General features: G+C 45.1%; 1 protein-coding gene across 2 annotated transcripts in view; it reads left to right on the top strand.

Moving 5' to 3' along the window:
- Dhx57 (DExH-box helicase 57) overlaps positions 1-23,857 on the top strand; it is a 51,984-nt gene that overhangs the window by 7,386 nt on the left and 20,741 nt on the right. The window contains exons 3-13 of one of the 2 annotated variants that reach the window (XM_006988358.3): positions 2,690-2,848; positions 4,566-4,754; positions 5,072-5,910; positions 7,660-7,838; positions 10,169-10,290; positions 11,748-11,943; positions 12,913-13,037; positions 15,460-15,593; positions 16,948-17,002; positions 20,714-20,922; positions 23,219-23,335. In XM_006988358.3, the coding sequence (XP_006988420.1) occupies positions 2,690-2,848; positions 4,566-4,754; positions 5,072-5,910; positions 7,660-7,838; positions 10,169-10,290; positions 11,748-11,943; positions 12,913-13,037; positions 15,460-15,593; positions 16,948-17,002; positions 20,714-20,922; positions 23,219-23,335 (2,324 nt within the window). The remainder of the gene's footprint in view (positions 1-2,689; positions 2,849-4,565; positions 4,755-5,071; positions 5,911-7,659; positions 7,839-10,168; positions 10,291-11,747; positions 11,944-12,912; positions 13,038-15,459; positions 15,594-16,947; positions 17,003-20,713; positions 20,923-23,218; positions 23,336-23,857) is intronic. The other variant, XM_016006813.3, reaches the window with a different exon arrangement.

Genomic DNA, 23,857 nt, shown 5'->3' with positions numbered 1-23,857 from the left:
AAAAAGAGAAACAAATAGAAGATAAGTTTCTTTTTGTTTTTTATTTTAAGATTTATTTATTTATTATGAGAGTTTTGTCTACATATACATCTGCACACCAGAAGATGGCATCAGATCCCATTGTAGACAGTTGTGAGCCACCATGTAGGTGCTGGGAATTGAACTCAGGACCTCTGGAAGAGCAGCCAGTGCTTTTAACTGCTGAGCCACCTCTCCAGTCCTGAAGATAAGTTTCTTAAACTAGCTACCAAATTAATTGCTGTAATGAGTCTGTGATTGTAGGATTTAAACATATGTCCTTCATATATGATCACTAAAATTGCCCAGTTGTCATGTGTCCCACCAAAGAATCTACAAGTTTTTCCATTCTCAAAAAAAAAAAAAAAAAAAAAAAAAAAAAAGAGCCAGGTAGTGGAGTGGTGGTGGCACACCTTTAATCCCAGCATGCACCACTTTTTCAGAGTAATTTCAAGGTGTGTTTTCACCCTGCCTCCTAGCTTAAAACCTAGCATCTGAGTTAAATGCAGATATTTTTTTTTTCAAAGTACATACACGATAGGTCCTAGAGTATTAAATGTTCAACTGTTCACTAGCTATTTGCTGAGTGCTTTCTATATCCTGGGTAATGTTGTACAGACTAAAATTGTAGCAATAAGTAAAACATTGTAGTTATCTCCATAAAAGAATTTTGAGGGCTGCAGAGATGGCTCATTGGTTAAGATCACTGGCAGCTCTTCCAGAGGACCTGAGTTCAATTCTCAGCAACCACATGGTGGCTCACAATCATCTGTAATGAGATCTGGCACGCAGGCCGAACACTGTGTACATAATAAATAAATAAATCTTAAAAAAAAAAAAAAAGAATTTTGAGATAGAAGGACCATAAGTGTATTTATCACAGAGGCAGTAAGTGCGATGAAGAAAAATGAAGGAGTGTAATGTGTAGAGTAATGTAGTTGGTTTTTCTATTCTATGGGTCCCGCCACCTAGCTACCAAATAGATACACAGAGACTTAGTCTTACTTATGAATGCCCGGCATTAGCTTGGCTTGTTTCTAGCCAGCTTTTCTAACTTAAATGATCCCATTTCTCTTTAACTACATTTTGCCTCTGTGCTTTTTACCTTTCTTTAGTCTATATATCTTTCTTTCCTCCTTACTCCGTGGCTGGCTGTGTGGCTGGGTGGCTGGGTGGCTGGGTGGCTGGGTGGCTGTGTGGCTGGGTGGCTGGGTGGCTGGGTGGCTGTGTGGCTGGGTGGCTGTGTGGCTGGGTGGCTGTGTGGCTGGGTGGCTGGGTGGTTGGGTGGCTGGGTGGCTGGGTGGCTGGGTGGCTGGGTGGCTGGGTGGCTGGCCCCTGGCATCCTCCTCTCTTTCTCCTTTTGTCGCTCTTAGCTCTTCTCTTTTGTTCTCTTCTGGAATCTAGATTTCTCCTCCTATTTATTCTCTCTACCTGTCAGCCCCGCCTATCCTTTCTCCTGCCTAGCTATTGGCCATTCAGCTCTTTATTAGACCAATTAGGTGTTTTAGACAGGCAGAGTAACACAGCTTCACAGAGTTAAACAAATGCAACAAGGAAGAATGCAACACATTTTTGCATCATTTTTTTTTTTCAAGACAGGGTTTCTCTGTGTAGTTTTGCGCCTTTCCTGGGACTCACTTGGTAGTCCAGGCTGGCCTCAAACTCACAGAGATCCGCCTGCCTCTGCCTCCCGAGTGCTGGGATTAAAGGCATGCCCACCACCGCCCGGCCCCATTTTTGCATCATTAAACAAACATTCCATGGCATAAATGAATGTAACACATTTTTTTCTTTTTCTTTTTTCAGTTTTTCTTTTTTTTTCTTTTTCTTTTTCTTTTCTTTTCTTTCTTTTTTTTTTTTTTTTTTTTTGGTTTTTCGAGACAGGGTTTCTCTGTGTAGCTTTGTGCCTTTCCTAGAACTCACTCTGTAGCCCAGGCTGGCCTCAAACTCACAGAGATCCACCTGCCTCTGCCTCCTGAGTGCTGAGATTAAAGGCGTGCACCACCAATGCCGGGCCATTACTCTTGAATGTAGGGAGAGTGGACTTTTTCTTTGGGCTGTTTTAGCCCCACGTCAGGTAAGGTAAGATAAACGAGGACTGAATGAGGGTAACTGCCGAATGACTCACGAGAGGAAATAAGAGGTTGGGACATCGTGTCCAAAGAGAGGAGTGGACTTTAAGATCAAGAAGGGAGAGAGAACATGGTGGACCACACTTGGGAGGTGGAGGCAGGCCAGAGGATCAATTCAGGTGATCCATGGCTACATAGCTAGTTGACCCCAGCCTGTGCCATGAGACCTGTCTTAAAAATAGGAAGAAAAGTAAAATATGGGGATATATAGATAAGAGGTCTGTCAGATAGGAGCATGTGAGATCCCTCCCCCGCAAACAAATTTTGAAGAAATGATGAGAGAAATTTAAGATTGTGAGAATTTCTGTAAGATAGTGGACTGTACTCTTCAAAAATGTCACTGTCAGAGAATAGGCTGGGAATTTTTCAAATTAAAGGAGTTTGGGGAAAATGCCATCTGGTGGCTAGGGAAATCCAGTAGATACTGTAGAAAATGCGTTCTCCGCGCATTTGATGCCTCCTGCTGTCCGTGTGGGTTGTGTGTGGGAACTCTGATGAGTATCAAAGTTTTGCGCATGAGCATGTGCCTTTTAATTCAGGCCCAGCGACAGTAACAAAAACAAAGAAGAGACGCGGCCCAAATGGAAGCCCAGAACCAAAGTGCCCCTTCAGACGCTGCACATGACGTCCGAGAACCAGGAGAAAGTGAAAGCCCTTCTGAGAGACCTGCAGGAACAGGGTGCGGACGCGGGATCCGAGTAAAGTATCTTATTTGAGTACATTTTATATTGAGAACACATTGACGACAGCACAGACGCCTGTCGGCATTGGGTACTAAACCAGTGTAGAGCAGGGGTTCTCAGCCTTCCTAAAGCTGTGACCCTTTCTTTCGGTTCCTCGGGTTGTGCTGACCCCCGACCATAGAATCATTTTCATTGCCTCTGCATAACTGTGATTTTGCTACTGTTATGAATCCTAGTGTAAACATTTGATATGCAGGATGTCTGATATACATCCGGGGGGGGGGGCTGTGGCCCACGGATTGAGAACTGCTGGTGTAGTGCCTGTAACAACTGTACAGTTAGCTGAAGGTGAGGCCGGAGAAATACAAGAGCTGTTTACCCAGCCACACTTTCGGGGTGAGTGTGTCTGCACCACTCTGAGCGGCAACACAGATTGCCTCGTTCCTCTTTTTCTCCAGGCCCTTGTTAATATGGGTTGTTAGTGTTTTATTGCAAAGATTCCAACTACAAACGTGTATGAACAAGCAGGAGACTTGTCCTAAGAGCAAATGTTAGCACGTTCTTGCTGATACAGCCAAGGCTGGCCTCAGACTCCCTGCAGTCCTCCTGCCTCAGCTTCCCCCCCCCCCCCCCACACACACCCAATCCCCCCAGCAAGATAAGTTTTTGTTGTTCTTTTTTTCTTAAACCTATGGCTGTATTGCCGGCTGCCTGGCCGCCATTTGCATGCCTGGTACCGGAAGGGGCCAGAAGACGGTATCAGATTCTTTGGAACTGGAGTCACAGACAATTGTGAGCCACCGTGTGGGTGCTGGGGATTGAACTCAGGTCCTCTGAAAGCACAGCCAATGCTCTTAACTACTGAGCCATCTCTCCAGCCCCTAGATGAAGCTTGAATTTTGTGCCTATCCGCCCAGGCGAAAGAGCTTTCTTTCTGAAATCTTAGTTGCCTCCTGTCTACCTCCGCATTGCATCTGAACTTCCCCTATGTTCCGTCATTGGTTGAAGAGGTTTGTTCATTTTCCTATTTGCTAGAAATCCTGAGTGGTTCGCCTGGCTCTTTCCTCAGCAATTCCATAACTAAGTAAATCCTTTGATAGAATTAGTGAGCGGCCAGGCAGGAGTAGAAGATGTTCTGTCCTCCACAAGATTTGTGTTTGTCTCAGACTTAGAAAAGGGTTATACATTAAAGAAGAGAGATAGGGATCGTATCTTTGAATAAGTAGAGGAAGAGATGGCTTCTGTGGTAAGAGTATAGGCTCTAGGGTAAAAAAATCTTTTTTTTTTTAATTCTTTTTTTTTTTCTCAGAGCTGAGGACCGAACCCAGGGCCTTGCATTTGCTAGGCAAGCACTCTACCACTGAGCTAACCCAACCCTAGGGTAAAAATCTTATTGCTCCTTTCTATGTAACCTTAGTTACTAATCCTCTCCGAGGTTTAATTGATCATTTGAAAAATGGAGACTCCAGTAATAGCAGGATTATTGCGGAGCTAAAAAGAGTTTGTTTCTATAAATGACTTTCCATAGGACCTGATGGCATATATGTACATAAGGAATATTCTTTCCCAAGATAGAAATGAGTGGTTCACTAAAAGATTAAGTTAGCAGTTGACGAGCAGTCAGAGGCCCATGTCCTTGGCTCCTTGAATTAAATTCTTAGACTCTTGCTGAGTTTTTCTCTGAACTAAGTAGACATTAACATCTATTTTGTGAAAATGCCCCATTCTCCAGAAGAGAGATCTCTGGAGAGGAGGAGGAGGATGACGAGCCGGAGTGTGATGAAGAGCAGTCCTGGCCAGCTGGACAAGGGCCTGCCTTTATCCCCGACCCCATTTCTTGGGAATACATCGGCCCGGAAGAAGCCGAGCCTCCTATTCCGGAAATCCCCGTCTCACCGTTTGCCGTGCTTAAACTTTCCAGGTGACCGCTTTTATCACTTACCGAAGCTGGGGAGAAGTCAAGGCCACTGTGTGTCACGTTATAAACCCAAGGGCCTTCTCTGTGACATCCTGTCATGGTGGTGCCAACAGAGCATCTTTCAAGATGCTAAAAAGCATCTTTTAAGCCTAAAAGCATCTTTTAAGATGGAGGGGTCAGTGTTATGAGAGCTGCTTTTTCAGGGTACAGACTGTGCCTGGCCACAGTTACAACTCCATCTGTGTGTATTTAGGTGAATTCCACCTCAGTGATGTGGTAAGACTGCTTACATGGCATGTTGTCACGTGTGCCCTCCCCAGGTATGGTTTCAACACTGAGCACTGTCAGTTGGCCCTGAGGATTTGTGACGGAGATCTGGGGGCAGCGCTGGAGTATCTGCTCGAGCAGTGTTTTTCAGAGACATTTGGAGAGAGGATGAGGCTCTCTGAGGCAGCTGTCTGTATAAGCTTGCAGGAGTGTGTGGAGCAGAGGCAGGAAGAGGCGCTCGCTCTCAGGTCGATCTGTGGAGAAAAATTTATAGAAAGAATTCAGAACAGAGTCTGGACCATTGGACTGGAACTAGAGTATTTGACAAATAAATTCTGCAAGTCCAAGCAGAAGGGAAATGCCAACAGTGTACGGGACGCTTCACCTGAGACCTGTAGATTTTACCTCAAAGGAAACTGTAAATTTGGATCAAAATGTAAATTCAAACATGAAGTGCCCCCAAATCAAATCATTGGGAGAACAGAGAGAAATGTAAATGAATCTCATCTTAACATTGAGGACGATTCAGCTTTTCTGTATGAGCTTGAGATTCGCTTTTCTAAAGACCATAAATACCCCTACCAAGCTCCCCTTGTGGCATTCTATTCCACCAATGAGAACCTACCTCTGGCTTGTCGTTTACATATTTCTGAGTTCCTTTATGGCAAGGCCTTGGAGTTTGCAAAGACCTCCGAACCCGCTGTGTATTCCTTGATGACCCTCTTGGAGGAGGAGTCTGAGATCGTCAAGTTACTCACAAGCACTTATCACAAGTACAGCGTTCCTCCTGCGAAGTCCCCTCCGGAGCCTTCCGACGCCAGGACAAGTAAACCTGCCTACCACAGACCAGTGATCCCAAGTCATTCTTTTCTTTCAAATCAAATTCCAGAAGGTATGTAAAATGGTGATCTTAGGGACAGGACGGATCAACATTCAGAATGACGAGTTCAAAAGTACAACATTATGAGGCTGATGAGGATTCCCTGGCTGGCCACTGTGCCTGCCCTTAAGTATGAATCCCAGCTGTGTCACATGGTTTGAGCCCCCTAGATAGGAAGTCTGGGTGATGTAGAAGTATACTGTAACTATGTAAAGAATGCCGAGACTGAGTGACGAGCAGAGCTGGCCAGCTGGATCAGGGTCCTGACTGTGTAGACTGAGGTCAGACAGGCCTCAAGATACTTTCTCAGATGCTCTCATTTAATTTGGTCTCATGCTTACTTTTTATGTATGATATCCATTCCCTCCTGTTTTTAGTATTCTAGGCTAGTTAAAAAAAAAAATTGATCAAAATAATGCTGTTTTTATGAATCCTTAAACACAAACGTGTATGTAGGCCACTGGCTTTGTCCAGCTTTGTGGTAAAGATTCTTACACCACACACTCCTCTTCATCAAAGAATTTGCTTTCACTTCTTATTGTCTGTCTTTCAGGGAAAATGCAATGTTCCGTCTTTCCTAAGAGTTTCCTGGCTAAGGGCTAGAGGTATAGTCAGCAGCAAGGCGTCTGCCTGGCGTGCATGAGGTCCTAGGTTTAAACCACAGCACCGCCAGGGGAACGCCGAGTTTCCTGGTAAATGTCAAGTAGAGCGCAGTGAGCTGGGATGCTGGGTAGTGAGCTAGGACTTCCCCGCCCCTGACTCACCTCTAGGACATGGCATTCACACGTGTCCCCTGGGAAATGGCAAATTAGATGTCATGGAAGGTTCTTTGTTTTGGTGTGTGTGTTTGTTTGGTTTTGGTGGTACTAGGGATTGAACCTCTGACCTTTCTCATGCCAGGCAAGTACTCTATACTGAGCGACATCCTTAGTCTGACTTTTCAGTAACATTACTGAATATAATTTACATGCCATAAAATTCACCTATTTGAAGGATGTCATTCAATAGGATTTTTTTTTATGTTTTAGAGTTTCATAATTATGATCACTACTGATTACCCTGAAATAAACCTGTACATAGTCTCTTGTCATTAGTCCTATTATTCCATAGTCCATGTTCACAAGTTTGCCAACTCTATGCATTTCATAGAAATGGAATCATATGGTAGGAAGCTTTTGGAAGCTGGATTCTTTCACTTAGCATAATGTTTTCAAAGCTCACGAATGCCAGAGTGTGTATCCATTCCTTCTTGTTGTTGAGGGATATTTCATTACATGGATCTGCCACGTTTTATGGATCAGTAGATCATTTCATAGACATTGGGGTCATTTTATACCATTGAATCTGGGGAACACTTGCAAGTAACTGAGACACTCTATGTTAATTCCTTGAATTGGAAGCTTTGACACACCTTTAATCCCAGCACTCAGGAGGCAGAGGTGGGCAGATCTCTGAGTTTGAGGCTAGCCTGGTCTACAGAGCAAGTTCCAGGGCTACATGAAGAAACCCTGTCTCAAAAAAAAAAAAAAAACCACTTCATCATTACTTTGATTTATTAGCACGGTTTATTCTCGAGGGAAGCTGGTGTTAGCATTTTAAGTCCTTTCGTAGAAGTAGTATCGAAGTGAATGAACCTGTTTCGTTCACGCTTCAGTGTTTCCTTTGTCTCGTTTTGTTGCAGTTGTGACTTGGTTATTATTGAGTTTTTCCCTTTCCTAAAGAAAGGACAAACTGAAAATGTTTCCTTCTACTTCATTCAAGCGGAAAGATTCTCAGAACCGGAGGAGGATGCAGATGAGGATGAGGGTCCGGCCGAAGTCATAGTGGAAAATGAAAGCTACGTGAACCTGAAGAAAAAGAGTTACAAGAAGTACGAGTGGCCTGCAAAGTCAGTCTATGCTGAGAATATGAAGATGTGCAAGCAGTTCCGGCTGAAACAGGTACTGCAGGAGCGCCAGCACCACCTCCCTGTGGTCCGGGTGCAGTGGCTGGAATGGGAGGCTTTGGCCACCCTTCCTCCTTGTTTCTCGTTCACTCTGCATGGTGAAAACTCCTTCTTCTCGGCCGGGCGGTGGTGGTGGTGCACGCCTTTAATCCCAGCACTCGGGAGGCAGAGGCAGGCAAATCTCTGTGAGTTCGAGGCCAGCCTGGTCTCCAAAGTGAGTTCCAGGAAAGGTGAAAAGCTACACAGAGAAACCCCGTCTCGAAAAACCAAAAAAAAAAAAAAAAAAAAAAACACACAACTCCTTCTTCTCCTGCCCCTTCCATTCATCCTTTCTTTTCCATTTCCTTTTCTCTTTTCCTCCCCAGGACTGGGTTGCTCTGTGTAACAGTCCTGGCTGTCCTGGAACTCACTCTGTAGTCCAGGCTGGCCTCAAACTCAGAGATCAGCCTGCCTCTGTCTCCTGAGAGCTGGGATTAAAGGTGAGCGCCACCACCTGGGTTGTTTGTTTGGTTTTGATGTTTTGTTTTCTTTTTTGGCCTTTTGGAGTAAGATCTTGCTATCTAGCCACAGGTATGAGTCACCACTCCCTGAGTGGATAGACTTTTCTACATGCCGCTGCAAATTTAGGTACATGTCCTAGGTGCTTTGGGGACTCTCCTCAGCTGGCAAATATCAAATGCCATGTGTATACCAAATGTTCTCAGAATCTTTGGTGCAATAATAGCTAATTTAGTATTTGAAGGGAATATTAATACTGTGATTTGCATTAGAAAATCCATGTCTAAGAGAAGGGAAAAAGACTTATATGCCATTTCAGACTCATAGGATAAACAATGTACCCGAGGTCTCATGGATAGTAAGTGGTGACAGATTCAAGCCAGCTGTCTCAAAAGTCTGCACTGTTTTTACATTGACATGAAAAATGTTTTAAAAGAAACCGTTGGCCGGGCATTGGTGGCGCACGCCTTTAATCCCAGCACTTGGGAGGCAGAGGCAGGTGGATCTCTATATTGCTCCAAAGTATAGCAAATAATTCTTTATTTTTAAATTTTTATTTTACTTTTAAAGAGTATTGTTATGTATTCATTTGTGTTGTATCTACATGAGTTTATGTGCCCCACATGTGTGCAGGTCAGGTAGCTTCCTAGATCAGAAGAGGACATTGGATCCCTGGAACTAGACTGATGGTTATAAGCCACCTGATGTAGGTGCTGGGACTTGAACTCTGGTCCTCTGAAAGAGCAGTACAGTGCAGCTCCTAACCACTGAGCCGTCTCTCCAATGCTAAAATTTTATGTTTAGTTGACATGTATATACTTGTTAGTATGACATTTCCATACATATGTATGATGTGATTAGTGCTTGTCAGGTGGATCTCTGTGAATTCGAGGCCAGCCTGATCTACAGAGCGAGATCCAGGACAGGCACCAAAACTACACAGAGAAACCCTGTCTCGAAAAACCAAAAACCAAAAACAAACAAAAAAATCCTTTACCTAGCTATTTTGATATATGAATAAGACAGGGTCTCTAGCCCACGCTGGCCAGAACTTACTGTGTAACACAGAATGACTTTGAACTTCTGTTCTTCCGGCTTCAGCCTGGGCTGTGCTGTAGACCGTTAGCGGTTTTTCCTCCCACACATCTCCAACCCTGCACCAGCTAACTGTCCACAGTCCATCTTCTCTCCCCATAGCATTAGCGTACAGTGTTCGGGGCAGTGACCTTTAGTGGTGACACTGATTTACGTGGTTATGGTGAATGGCCGAACAGAAAGCTTTGGCAGTCGCTCTTACTGTTGATCCAGGGACCATCTGATGTGGGATAGAGCTGTGCTATCTGCTCCAGCAGCTCCTAACCAGCTTTGGCCATTTACCTTTAACTTACTCATTGAATTTACTATTAAAATAGGTTCAGTTCCTCAGAAGAACTTTGTATATGTCAAGGGCTCGGTCGCTCCATGTGGCCAGAATTAACCGCACTGGACAGTGCACGTGTGAATTGTTTTACTGTGAAAGGTTTTATGGTGGTGTTGGTAGGAATATTCCCTTTGGGAAGGATCAGGTAAGTGCTAAGCAGGAGAGGCTTATTATACCTTCAGTTATTTAGCTATGGACATTTGTTCTGATTCCACTGCTGCCCTGGACTCAGCAGCCGGCCTTCTAACTGAAGTCCCCTGCGTTCAGGCCTGCTGTGTCTGAGCTGTGAGAGCAAATCCCTAAAGAAAAAGCAGGAAGGGTGTGTCTCACTGTGGGATCCGAAGCCGAGTTTTGTGAAAGGTAACTAAAAGTAACTCACCTGCTGCCTTCTCCTTGACCTTTCTTAGACTTCCAGACAGTTCTACACAATTCTACAAGAAAGACAACTACTGCCTGCCTGGGAAGAAAGAGAAACGATTCTTAAAATGTTGAGCAAGCACCAAGTGGTTGTCATAAGTGGTATGACTGGGTAAGAAAGTGGTTTACTTCAAATGCAGCTCTAGGCCGGGCAGTGGTGGCGCACGCCTTTAATCCCAGCACTCGGGAGGCAGAGCCAGGTGGATCTCTGTGAGTTCGAGGCCAGCCTGGAATACCAAGTGAGTCCCAGGAAAGGCGCAAAGCTACACAGAGAAACCCTGTCTCGAAAAACCAAAAAAAAAAAAAAAAAAAATCAAATGCAGCTCTAGTGTCCACATGGGGCGGGAACACTGGCTACCTTAAGCAGGTCAACTTTAAAAAAAAAAAACTGTAGCTGACGTTATTTGCACATTTTGTTCACAATGTCAAATATTAAATGATAGTCCACAGAGATGGTTTTTGTGCCACTTCGTAGTTTCCGGACCAAACTACAGAATCCAGACAGAGCTCAGAAATTCCTCTTGTATGTGTGGGCTCTGCCTTTGGGCTCCTCTGATGCAGAAGTCTAGGTACAGCTGTTCACAAGGCCAGCGTGAAATCAGAAATAGAGTTCTGCTGCGTGTCTTCTGCATTCATCCTACTTTCTTTAAAGCTTGTTGTTTAGTTTTGTTTTTCTTTTGAGCCACAACTTAAGTAACATAGGTTTGTTCTTTTCCTGTTCCATACTCTCAATGGAAAGCAAGCCTGCTTATCCAGGGGAACTCTTAGTCTTAATTTCGTTTTCTGTGCAGGATTGTACAAAGAATTATTATATTTGTGCTGAGACTCAACTAAGATAGTCATAATTTTATATCTTCTAGTTTCTCTATTTCAGTCCATTTATTGCCAGATCAATCTACATCAAAGAGAAGACTATAAAACATTTGTGTGCGTGCGTGTGTGCGTACGTGCGTGCATGTGTGTGTGTGTGTCGGGGTTGTGTGTACAGGTGTACAAGCTCATGTGTAGAGAGGCCATAGGAAGATGTCAGGTGGCTGGCTCTATCAGTCTGCCTTAATCCCTTGAGGGTCAAGGTCTCACTGAACCTGGAACTGGTCTGAGGCCAGCAAGCTCCATTGTCCTTCGATCCTCGATTGTCCCCGCCGTACCCCAGCGCTGGGTTACAGGGGCGTGTCCAGCTTCTTACCTGAGTACTCAGGATTTGAACTCAGGTCCTCATGTTGCACAGCAAGCCCTCTTACCCACTGAGCCCTCTCTCCAAACCCCCTAGAATACTTAAATCATAAGCTAACACTCATTTTCTTTGGGATCCATATCCAGAGTTCACATCCCTAGAGGCGTTTAGATCTAAAGTGTGTCCTTCCCATGGCCCTCATTTTCCAAGTGGCATTAGTCTATCGTTTGAGTGTCCTGCTCCTAGGAGTTGTTAGGTCTGGGCACCAAGTGGCGGTAGTGCTAGGCACGAGTGAGGAGCGTGGCTCTAGCTAGCTTTAGTAGTGTGGCCTGTGATGACTTTGTTAACTAGCCCTTGAAAACTTCATTTTAGGACTCCTTTGTTTTGACATACAGGTGTGGGAAAACCACACAGATTCCACAGTTTATTCTGGATAATTCCCTGAACGGGCCACCGGCGAGGGTGGCGAACATCATCTGCACCCAACCCCGACGAATCTCTGCGATCTCTGTGGCTGAACGTGTCGCCAAAGAACGAGCAGAAAGGGTGGGTGTGACCGTGGGATACCAGATCCGGCTGGAGAGCGTCAAGGTGTGTATGCTCTGCCTACTTGCTGGTAACAGGGATTCAGTGTTCAGACATAAAGATTCAGGGGATCTGGAGACTGACAGGCAGTTTATTATTAATCACCTTCAGTGGGGTTGGAATCCCTGGAGAAACATTCTGATGGAAGAACTCTTATCTGATTGCACCAAATACACTTTGTATGGGCTTTCTATCTTCTTGTAAACTTTTTTTAGGTTTATTTTAGTATATATATATGTGTGTGTGTGTGTGTGTGTGTGTGTGTGTTTATGTATTATATACATATATACATAATATATACACATCACATATATACATGTGTATGTGTGTGTGTGTGTGTATGTTTGCCTGCATGTATGTTTGTGCACCATGTGCATGCCTGGTGTTTGCAGAGGCCAGATGGGATCCCTGGATCTGAAGTTATGGATGACTGTAGGCTGCCATGTAGGTGTTGGGCCCTCTACAAGAACAGCAAGTGCTCCTAACTGCTGAGCCATCTCTCCAGCCCTGGCTTTCTGTTCTTAATTAGCAAAAGTGATCTTGCTAGTAAACCGGAAGCAAATGTAGACTTGACTTAAACACCCACTTTAAAGAAATGTTTTGTACCAGGCCTAGTGGTGCATTCCTTTACTCCCAGCACTTGAGAGGCAGAAGCAGAAGGAGCTCCCTGTGTTCTAGACCGTCCTGGTCTATATAGCAAGCTCCAGGATACCTGAGACTACATTCACCCTGTCTCAAAAAACAAATGAAACCAAGTTTTATACTAGTACTTGGGTGTTGTTTTTTGGGTTTTTTTTTTTTTTTTTGGTGGGGAGTCTTAAAGTTTTAATATGAAGCAGAAGAGGATGTGTTGTTGACCTTAGCTAGATTGCTAGTGGTTCTAATGTTCCTTCCTGCCTAATGTTCAGTTTGGCTTGCCAATAGTTCCTTTTTCGAAGTCTCATTAATGTGTGGCATTCTTCTCTTCTCTGTAAGTCGTCAACCACCAGACTGTTGTACTGCACCACAGGCGTGCTGCTGAGGAGACTCGAAGGAGACGCGACTCTGCAGGGAGTCACCCACATCATTGTCGATGAAGTTCACGAGCGCACAGAAGAAAGGTGAGGGAAGGTTTCCCAGTGGACACCCACTCCTGTAAAATGGAGACACGGCTGGAAATCTCTTCCCTGCTTCCAGCTGAGTCTCATAGATGTAGTAGTGAGAAAGCCTCAAGGAAGTCTAAATCAGAGGGGAGGAGCTCCTTTCTTGATCTCCAGGGTCTGTAGCACAGTGGTTGGGAGAGCCTCATACTGTGTCCCTGAGGACCGGTCCACATGTGCCTCCTCTGCTCCTCTGATCATTTGTAAGCCTTCATTCATCAGTTTATAACGCCACCATTAGAGCCCAGAGGTGCGGTCCTTGCTGGGGTGCAAGCATCAGAGGTTCCTCCTCATCGTCACAGTCTGAGAGGAAGGAGAAATGAGGAACCATGGACAGTGACACCACAGGATGGTCAGAGAGCAGGTTTCTGAAGAGGGGACAGCTCCGTCATAAACGGAAGTCTGAGAGGGAATCCCACCTAACACTTGGGAACAAGGACAGCACAGATGAGAACTCTGCAGTGGGAAGGGCGTGAGGAGGCCACAGCGGAGGAGAGCCAGTGAGGCTGAGGGGCAGCAGATGACAGGGGAGACAACGGGAGAGAAGGAACAGGATCCAGACCTCCGAAGGCCTTACAAACCAGAGTAAGACCTTTAGAATTTAGTGTAATGAATTAGAAGTCATTAAAAACAGTATTAGAGCCGGGTGGTGGTGGCACACGCCTTTAATCCCAGCACTCAGGAGGCAGAGGCAGGCGGATCTCTGTGAGTTCAAGGCCAGCCTGGGCTACAAAGCGAGTTCCAGGAAAGGTGCAAAGCTACACAGAGAAACCCTGTCTCAAAAAAACAAAACAAACAAACAAAAACAACAACAACAAATAGTTTTAGAAACTGAGCAAAGGCCACATACATGATGTTAGTCAGTTTGTTGTATAAATGATGTGCTAGAAAAATGAGAAGCCAGTGGAAAAGAACAGTTGGAGGAGGAAAGAGACTTCCACAAGGAAAAATACTGTTATTATCAATATCCTGGGAAGAAAAGATCTCAAGTAAATGTATCAGACTAAGGAAGCTGAAAATGCCAAATTATGAAACTAAGAAAAAAATTAAAGCAAAAAAACTTGAACAGTCAGTAAAATGTTTCTAATAACTAACCAGAAGTGGAGGCAGGTGGCACAGGCCTTAGTCCCAGCACTCAGAGGCAGAGGCAGGTGGAGTTCGAGGCCAGCCTGGTCTACAGAGCGAGTTCCAGGATGACCAGGGGTACAAAGAGGAAACGCTGTCTTGAAAAACCAAACAGAAAACACAGGAACAAAAGACTACCTGTCACTTGATTAGAAATCTTTTGTTTTCAGGTGGTGCCTTATAGAAATGTGTTTATTTTGTAAGTTAATAAATATTCATTGGTCAGTCGGTGTGTCGTGAGCAGTGGAGTAGTGAGCGACAGCACCAAACACCCCAATTCCTTGTCCTTGAGAGTTTACACTCTGTTCTTAGGGGAGCCCAATAATACGGTGAGTAAGTAAAATACGAAGTATTAAGTTCTAAGGAGAAACGAGATGCATGGCGGGATGTGGGGTTCGTTTGAATTTTTAATAGGTTAGCCAAGGAGAGCCTTGCTGAACGTGTGTTTTGAGTAAAGGCCTGAAGGAAGTGAGGGGCCGTCCGTGTGAGCGGCTGGCAGAGACTCACTCGGGAAGTTACAGCCAGGCAGACCTCAGCTGCCTTCCTCAGGGACATCAGGAATGGAGCCCTGCAGCTCACTAGGGGGTGGAGCAGCAGGAAGTGAGGGTGGGGTACAGACCGAATCCCCGATAGATAGCCGTGTTAGTGAGCGCCCCTGAGGACTCACTGGAGGACTTCGAGAAGAGCAACACACGGGGTTGACGTTGAAGCAGAAGCAGCAGCCGCTCTGCTGATCATAGAGTGCAGGAAGTGGGGGGTAGCCTAGGCTGTGAAGGAAGTTGCCTGGAGTTCTGCTCTTCTGCAGCATGTATCGCTCCACAGCTTATGGGAGGTTTTGTGGTTTGCTTTTCACTAACAGCAGGCTTAGGAGTGTCATTATCTAGACCTCTAGCTTAGCCTTTATCAGCTCCTGCCATCCCATAACTAGATACTACTGCAGTTGGCTATTTCTGATTCTGTGCTCTTCCAGATGTGCTATAGCGAAAATCTTCACGTGTGTATTTTGTATACCTATAAAGAATTAGGATCGTTAACTTCAGCGATAAATCCTATTTGTATTTTGATTGGCATTGCACTGAATTTAGTTGAAGAGAACTGGCATTTTGTATTTTTAAATTCTGAACTGTTCACAGTCAGGACTGCAGTACCTCTAAGTTTTACATTTTTCCTCTAAGTCTTAAATACTCAAATACACAAAAGTCATTAGTTTCCATGTGTTGCATGTGTCTGACCCACGGCTGTCTTTTCTTGTTTCTAGTGACTTCCTACTGCTCGTTTTAAAGGACATTTTGTCACAGAGACGGACCCTCCAGGTCATTCTCATGAGCGCAACTCTGGATGCCGGGCTCTTCTCCAAGTATTTCAGCTATTGCCCAGTGATCACTATTCCAGGTAAGCAAGCACACTGCTCAGCAGCCTGGTTCTGTTGCTGTGTGTCGCTCTGAGTAAGCAACGGCCACACTTCAAAGTTCCTTCAAAACAGAGGGATTTCTGCCTGTCTCTAGAGAAGCAATTCATTTACGACAAAACATCCCAATGTAAAGCAGCAGAAGGGGAGGTTATTATCCATAGCCAGATTGTAATTTTGTGTGTGACCTTTTTTTTTTTAAAAAAAGATTTATTTATTTATTATGTATACAGCATGTATGACTGCAGGCCAGAAGAGGGCACCAGATCTCATTACAGATGGTTGTGAGCCACCATGTGGTTGCTGGGAATTGAACTCAGGACCTCTGGAAGAGCAGTCAGTGCTCTTAACCGCTGAGCCATCTCTCCAGCCCCATGTGTGTGACCTTTTAAAGTCATAGTTCTTAGGATTTCTAGCATCCCATTGTGTTTAACATCCAAATGTGTGTTTTTAGGGATAATATGTTGTAGAAAGGGAAGATATGTCTATTTATACCATACTTGTTCACTGATGGATTATGCTAAATTTCCAGATACTGGTCCATTCTGTGAGAACATGAGGTTGGATAGTCTGTTTTCTTTTGGTGTTTCCACACCTCTGTGGGGTGATTATCCTTCTGAGCCTGGGCTTGTCCACAGGGACAATTTGGAACCCTGACTGAAGTAATAGCATCATTGGAGCTTGTTTTGCAAGTGGTGGAAGTAGTAGAAAAGAAGGAAGTATATGCTGTGTCTAAAATGCAGCATTGAATGCTTCAAGTCTCTGTGTGGAGGAGCTGGAAGAAAGAAATAGTGTAATGGGTTTTAAAAGTCCCATTAGGAAATGATCATTTCTTTCCTATCCACTTCTGTTCTCTCTACTAATTAGAACCTACGCCTACCAATTTCTGTCATCAAAACCTTTTTAAGAATACTTTTATGCTGGGTGTGGTGGCGCACGCCTTTCATCCCAGCACTCAGGAGACAGAGGCAGGGGATCTCTGTGAGTTCAAGGCCAGCCTAGTCTATGTAGTGAGTTCCAGGACAGCTAGGGCTATGTAGAGAGACCATGTCTCAAAAAACAAACAAGGGGTGGGGGGTTTAGCTCAGTGGTAACGCAAGGCCCTGGGTTCAGGCCTCAGCTCTGAAAAAAACAAAATAAAACAAAACAAAAATAAAGCACTTCCAAGAACACAGAACTGACAATACTTTATTATTCCAGGTATTGTTTTAATATGTAGATAGTGAACACACATACACACATACACACACACACACACACACACACACACACACACACACAGAGTTTCTAGCTATGGGTATTCTGATGCCTTTCTAGTTTATTTTCTTGTTTTTCTAGGCCGTGCATTTCCTGTTGATCAGTTTTTTCTGGAGGATGCAATTGCTATGACGAGGTAAGGAAGATATTAATTGAAATTCATCAAAAAAAAATCTTTGAAAACACAGTTCTTCTTTATCTTCACCATACCAGGATACTAACCTTCCTTTTTAATTATCTTTAGACTTTTAGTTAACTTTTCCATTGAGTATTTTGTTTTTTTCTTTCTGTCGGAAAACAGACTTTTTGTATTTAGGTCCTGCTCCTTATTAACTAACTCTGACAGGTAGTTGAGTATCTCCGAACTCAATTTCATCATGTGTCAAATGGGTTCATGAGGACCAAATGAGGAACTAACAGAGTAACAGATTAACACTTGCTGCTCTTCTAGAGGACCTGAGTTCAGCTCCCAGCAACCAGGTTGGGTGGCTCACAGTTGCCTGTAACTCCAGCTCCAAAGATCTGATTCTCTCTTTTGGCTTTTATAAGTACCTACTTGGCTAAAGATTAAAACTAAAAAAAAAAGAAAAAAGAAAGAAAGAAAGAAAGAAAAGTGCTTAGAATTGTGACACGCAATATACACTTCATAAATGTTAGCTATTTCATCATCATCATGCTCTCAGGAAGCTTATAATATAGGCTGAATGTTAGGATGTCTGCAGAGAACTGGAAAGATGGCTCAGCGGTTAAGAGTACTGGCTGCTCTACTAGAGGGCACAGGCTCCATTCCCAGCATCCACATAGTGGCTCACGGCTATCTGTAACTCCAGTCTTGGGGGATCTGACACCCCTAGCCTCCATGGGTGTAAGCAGGTTTTTCCTGTCCTGACCACCTGCTTTCAAATAACTGGCAGCCACTTCCCAAATAACTGACCTGGAGACTTAACATAAATTATAAATGCTCGGTTAATAGCTCAGGCTTGTTACTAGCTAACTCTTACATTTAAATTAACCCATATTTCTCATCTGTGCTTTGCCACATGGCTCATGACTTGTTACCTCATTTTCTATACATCCTACTTCCTCAGCTGGCTGGTGTCTCTTCTGATTCTGCCTTTCTTTTCATCATTCTTCTAGTTTGGTTGTCCTGCTAGTATAATTCCTGCCTGGTTACCAGCCAGTCAGCATTTTATTAAACCAATTTGAATGACAAATCTTTATAGTGTACAAGAGGATTATTCTATAGCACACAGGCACCACACATACACATGTAGACACACACACTTAAACCGATTAAAAATAAATCTTAAAAAACTTTTTTTAAAAAGGATGTATGTGAAGGAGGAAGCTAGATGGCTTAGAGGGTAAAGTACTTGCCACCAAGCTGACAGGCCGAGTTTGATCCTGAAACCCACGTGGTGGAAGGAGAGAATTGACTTACACAAGTGGTCCTCTGACCCCACTCAGGCAGGCTCGACCACATACACTCACACACACTCTCACACTCACACACATACACAAAACAACAACAAAAGGAAGCAGTTCCTATATAGTGTCAAAATTGAGTAGGAATGGTAATTTCCGTTGTATACAAACAGACTTCTCTCTGGCTTTTTGGCCTTGAGAATCCTCCAAGCTTTGATCCTTGCTGTGTTTCTTACTATTAAAACCAGACTCAAAGGATTTTAGCTGTCATTTCTGTGACAGAAACTTCCAGATCAGGTCTTTCTCACTAACTACCAAACTCAGGTGAAATCAGCCCTGGTGTCCACCAGCTCGCTGTATGAATCCTGACAGCAGACTGCTGGATCTCAGACAGCAGACCGTCACCTCTCTCTTCCTCCCTCCCTTTCCCCCAGCTCATTCTTTACCTCTCAGCTGGAGTACTACCTCGATGAAAGTTCCATCTACTTGTTGCTCACAGGCCTTTGGTATTTTTATTACACCTCTAATGGTACTTTTTCCAATCTGCTTTGCAGAATAGTGACTGTCTTGGTCTTTTCTCATTGGTTTGCAAGTTTCTTGAAAGGCTCTTTGCTTCACACACCGCACCCCACCGCACCCCACCACACCACACCACACCACACCACACCCCACCACACCACACCACACCTCACCACACCACACCCCACCACACCACACCACACCACACCACATCACACCACACCTCACCACACCCCACCACACCACACCGCACCACACCACACCACACCCCACCACACCACACCACACCGCACCACACCACATCACACCACACCACACCACACCACACCACACCACACCACATCACACCACACCACACCGCACCACACCACACCCCACCACACCACACCACACCTCACCACACCACACCTCACCACACCACACCACACCTCATCACACCTCACCACACCTCACCTCACCACACCTCACCACACCACACCTCACCACACCACACCTCACCACACCACACCACACCTCACCGCACCACATCACACCACACCACACCGCACCACACCACACCACATCACACCACATCACACCGCACCACACCGCACCGCACCACACCACCACACCACACCACACCACACCACACCACACCACACCACACCACACCACATCACACCACACCCCACCACACCACACCACACCACATCACACCACACCACACCACACCACATCACACCACACCACACCACACCCCACCACACCGCACCACACCACATCACACCACACCACACCCCACCCCACCACACCGCACCACACCACATCACACCACACCACACCCCACCCCACCACACCACACCACACCACACTGCACCCCACCACACCACACCCCACCACACCACACCCCACCGCACCACACCACATCACACCCCACCACACCCCACCACACCGCACCACACCTCACCGCACCACACCGCACCACCATGGCCCCCACATAGAACTGGCATTTGGTAAATGCTAACCAAATGAAGATTGACTGTAAAAGGAGAGTACGACATTTGATGGTGAGGAGGAGCTGGAGGAAGTCAAAGATGATAGAATCATGACATTTTAGACTTCTTAAAAAGCCATAGAACCCTTTCTGCAAGTAAAGTCTTGTAGAGAATCATAAAGAAGAGAACTAAAATGGGAATTGTCTGAAGGAGCAAAGCAGGAGGAAAGAACAGAGTCTACTTGGTCGTTATCCCCAGCCCTTACCTTTCACGGGGCCTCTGAGAAACCATTAGCGCTCCAGTAGTTTCCAATAGTTATGTCCATCCTTTCTCCCAAACGATGAGAAAGTAAGACCTCTGAAAGTGACTCTCAGAAGTCCTGTAGCATGGTGATCTAGTGGCTTTTCATATCAAATGTATACCTTTTCCATTTCACCATAAGAGGATTATCTCTAACAAATACCAAACTGTCTAATGAGAGTCTTGCGTGTGTTTGAAGATGGTCTTGTAGCAACGTTCAGAAGAGAACTGATAATTCAGGTCTACATTTGGTTGCACAGGGTGGAATTAGCTGCTTTAGAATTATAGTTGGAGCTTTTGAGGGGGTGGATAAGATTCTGAAAGAAGGAATTAAAATTAAGGGTACTGCAACTGAGAACATAGCTCAAATGTCCTCTGACTGCCCCTGCCTTTCCTCCTGGGTAGCATTTCCTCCATGGTCTTCTCTGATCTATAGACAGAACCAATAGCATTCATCCCAACCAGAAGCAGGGCACAGGCAGCAGAATCCTGGACTGCTGGGAGGTAGCATGTGAGCTAGACAGAAACAGAGCCGCATTCTGCTGAGGGTAAATGAAGTGGGGAATGAGTTCATTCTTCTTCAGCAGGAACACACCCCCCAAGATATATCCCTTTGCCTTCTCCCTCAGATATGTGTTACAGGACGGGAGCCCATATATGCGCTCCATGAAGCAGATGGCCAAGGAAAAGCTGAAAGCCAGGCACAGCAGAACTGCCCTGGAGGAAGTGGAGGAGGACCTGCGGCTGGCGCTCGAGCTTCAGGAGGAGGAGGAGTCCGTCAAAGACACAATCCCAGATCAACAGCTAGATTTCAGGCAGCTCTTGATCCGCTACAAAGGTAGTGTGCTTGCTCGGGGAACGGTATTAAAGAGGCCCACAGCCGCTTGTCATTTCCTTCCCGCCATGATCCAGAAAAAGAAAAACAGGACTTTGATTTTATAGTAACATTGTCTTAAACTTTCAAAATCAGCAGTTCTCATGCATAGATTACAGCTACCATACCAGCCGGTGGGGTTTTTCTTTTATTATTATTATTATTATTATTATTATTATTATTATTAATTTTTTAAAGTCTTTGCTAGGAGAGACAGGAAAACCATCTGGCCCTGCAGAAGGCGTAACAGAGGTTAGAGGCTCTGACTTACAAAAGATAAAGGAGGGATAGAAGGAAATAGGGGAAAGAGCAGGAAGCGCACTAGTCTCGGCTTTAAGGACAAAGACAAGGTAGTAATCTCGGACTTCCTGTGTGTTCATCTCTGGGTATAGGTACAGCAGGTCACACAGGAAGAAACAGTAACCAGGTGTAGTACGCAGCTGGAGGAGGGGGTCTCCTACAACACAGTTAAAATGCATTTAAAGGAGTTTTTTTTTTTTTTTTTTTTTTTTTTGGTTTTTTCGAGACAGGGTTTCTCTGTGTAGCTTTGCGCCTTTCCTGGAGCTCACTTGGTAGCCCAGGCTGGCCTCGAACTCACAAAGATCCGCCTGGCTCAGCCTCCCGAGTGCTGGGATTAAAGGCGTGCGCCACCACGCCCGGCTCTTAAAGGAGTTTTTAAAGCCATCATTTTATTTATTTTGATTTTTTTGAGACAGAGTTTTTTTTTTTTTTTTTTTTTTTTTTTGGGTTTTTCGAGACAGGGTTTCTCTGTGTAGCTTTGCGCCTTTCATGGGACTCACTTGGTAGCCCAGGCTGGCCTCGAACTCACAGAGATCCTCCTGGCTCTGCCTCCCGAGTGCTGGGATTAAAGGCGTGCGCCACCACCGCCCGGCGAGACAGAGGTTTTAGTGTGTTGTACAGGCTAGCCTTGAACTCCTGCTTCACCTCCCATGTAGCTAGGTCCATAGGCATATGCTATTATACCCAGCTAAAATATGTTATTTTAAAAGTCCATGTATAGCAGGGAGGTGGTGGCACACGCCTTTCATCCCAGCACTCGGGAGGCAAAGGAGGCAGATGAGTTCGAGGCCAGCCTGGTCTACAGAGCAAGTTCTAGGACAGCCAGGGCAACACAGAGAAACCCAAATTATATATATATACATATGTAAGTAAAAGTCCACCATGCCCAGCATTGAGGAAGGTCTTCAGTTCACATGCATCCTTCAAGGAAGGGCCGTCACTCTTGTCGCCGTCTCGAAGGGACCCAAAAGTTTAGTGCTGTTGTAAAGAGCTGGTGACATGGCCGTGTGCCGTTCCTGTCTTCCTGCGGCACCTGTGCCCTGGGCTCCCTGAGGCTCTGACTCCAGGTTTGAGAGAGTCTGGAAGGGTCTCTACAGTGTGTCTGACTGAACTTTGTCCTAGACCTTAAACATGTGGTAAACATGTGATGGTGGGAAGGACAAAAGGAAGGAGAGCTATGAGTTCTGATCGGGCGCACAGAAACAACGGACTTCGGGGCTGGGATGTGACTCGGTTGATGCAGTGTTTATGTACCTGGCATGGAGCACCAGCAACACGGAAACCAGATGTGGTGGTATGTGCATACAATCCCAGCACTGGAGATGGAGGCAGGAGGATTAAAAGTTCAAAGTCATCCTTCTCTTGAGTTCAAGGCTAGCCTTTAAAAAAAAAAAAAAGCTGCTGGAGAGATGGCTCACAGGTTAAGAGCACTCACTGGCTGCTCTTCCAGAGGTGCTGAGTTCAATTCCCAGCAACCACATGGTGGCTCACAAACACCTGTAATGAGATCTGGTGCCCTCTTCTGGCCTGCAGGCAGAACACTGTGTGCATAATAAATAAATAAATCTTTTTTTAAATAATTTATTTATTTTCATTTTATTGCATCAGTGTTTTGCCTGAATGTATATCTTGTGTGATGATGTCAGACCCTGGAGTTAGAGAGAGTTGTGAGCTGCCATGTGGGTGCTGGGAATTAAACCTGGGTCCTCCGGAAGAGCAATCAGTGCTCTTAACCACTGAGCCATCTCTCAAGCCCATAAATAAATAAATAAATCTTTAAAAAAAAAATAAAGGAAGGAAGAAAGGAGATACTTCTGTAAAGCAATGTTTTCTGAGGAACCAAAAGAAACCATTCACTAAGTAGGTAAGTTAAATGTGAACTCCTGTGCTATTAAACCAACCTGCCTTCGCCTACCTTGCAAACAGAGGTGTAATGATTCGATTTTTACCTTTCTTTCAGGGGTGAGCAAGTCGGTCATCAAGACGATGTCTATCATGGACTTTGATAGGGTCAACTTCGACTTAATAGAGGCCTTGCTAGAGTGGATTGTGGATGGCGAGCATTCCTACCCTCCAGGTGACCCCTCCTCCTCCCTGGGCCCCAGTGATCCAATATTAAACACCTACCCTCCAGGTGACCCCTCCTCCTCCCTGGGCCCCAGCGATCCAATGTTGAACACTTAGTCCTTGGCAAACTGCAAGTCCAGTCCTGAGTGAGCTCCGTGCAAACTGTACACAAGGCCACAGGGCACTGGGTAAGACCCCAAGCTTTGGAGTCTAATAGATTTCCCAGCTTCACTCTTCAGGGATCTTATACACTTGACTAAATCCTTATCTTTTCTTAATTTAGTTTCTTTGTCTGTAAAATGAAGACAGCAGTAAATCTTCTATAAAGAAACCAAGTGAGCCAGGGATGCCAGCATGGACAGAGAAAGGCTTTGATCCCCAGCATCATGACATACGAGTTAGGATTTAAAACATTTAAAAATAGAGCATGGTCAGGCAGCGGTGGCGCACACCTTTAATCCCAGCACTTGGGAGGCAGAGGCAGGCCGACTCTAGTTCAAGGCCAGCCCAGTCTACAGAGAAAGTTCCAGGA

The sequence above is a fragment of the Peromyscus maniculatus genome, chromosome 22 (genome assembly GCF_049852395.1).
Source record: "Peromyscus maniculatus bairdii isolate BWxNUB_F1_BW_parent chromosome 22, HU_Pman_BW_mat_3.1, whole genome shotgun sequence".
NCBI lineage: Eukaryota > Metazoa > Chordata > Mammalia > Rodentia > Cricetidae > Peromyscus > Peromyscus maniculatus.
The sequence above is the reverse complement of the archived record's forward strand: the minus strand, read 5'-3'. Positions and strand labels throughout refer to the sequence as shown.